Below are 708 nucleotides of genomic sequence, written 5' to 3'. Positions count from 1 at the left end.
TTGCGGCCTGCGGCTGGTTGCGGACGAGGGTCGAGGCTAACAGGAAGTGCTCTCTCACCGCCGGCCAATGGTCGGGGTGGCTACATCGGCGACCGGCCGGAGAAGCATCAGCACCACTCCTATCCTCTGATATTCCCCGGGGAGCGAAGGCTTCCATTGTCCCTCTGGGGCGAACGGAGATAGATAGGTCGAGCCGGGAGAATTCTCGTGGGGCGAGGATAAGAGTGGGAAGGTTTAAGGGGGGTGGTGGTGATGGTGGTGGTGGCGGTGGTGGGCAGGCCGAGTGTGTGTTGCAGGCCAAGGCAAAGCTTACCCATGGCTATCCACGAGAAAGGGTGTACACAGTGTTACGGCGAGGATCGATCGGTCGCCAATAACCACAACTTGGAAAGTTCCCTCTCTTTGAATGGGTGGTGAACAGGATTGGTAGCGATTTTCACCGGTACCGGCAACGAAGACGACCCCTCGTGATCATCGGCCTCTCTAACAGGGCAGATTGCCGGTCAGAAACATCCCCCTCCTTCCTCCCCCCGAGCCCTTCCTTCCCTACCAACGGAATTATTCCACGACAAGTGTTACCGAATCGAAAGGGTATCCCCTTTCCTCCCCCTCCCCCTCTTCTCTCTCGTGCTTTAATCTCCTCTCGCGCCATTATCGGTTAGCGTGAGAGCCGGTTCCTTGAACTCGATTCGGGGCCCTTGACGTGGC

General features: G+C 58.1%; 2 protein-coding genes across 3 annotated transcripts in view; both read left to right on the top strand.

The window, feature by feature from the left end:
* Positions 1–702, top strand: part of LOC102674554 — a 1,639-nt gene extending 937 nt beyond the window's left edge. Inside the window, exon 2 of the mRNA XM_006609630.2 lies at positions 1–702. Coding sequence (XP_006609693.1) covers positions 1–377 — 377 coding nt within the window. The 3' untranslated portion in view covers positions 378–702.
* LOC102674677 overlaps positions 1–708 on the top strand; it is a 22,042-nt gene that overhangs the window by 3,914 nt on the left and 17,420 nt on the right. The window lies entirely within an intron of this gene.

The sequence above is a fragment of the Apis dorsata genome, unplaced genomic scaffold (genome assembly GCF_000469605.1).
Source record: "Apis dorsata unplaced genomic scaffold, Apis dorsata 1.3 scaffold_58, whole genome shotgun sequence".
Classification (NCBI taxonomy): Eukaryota; Metazoa; Arthropoda; class Insecta; order Hymenoptera; family Apidae; genus Apis; species Apis dorsata.
This window is presented reverse-complemented; position numbering and strand designations above follow the sequence as displayed.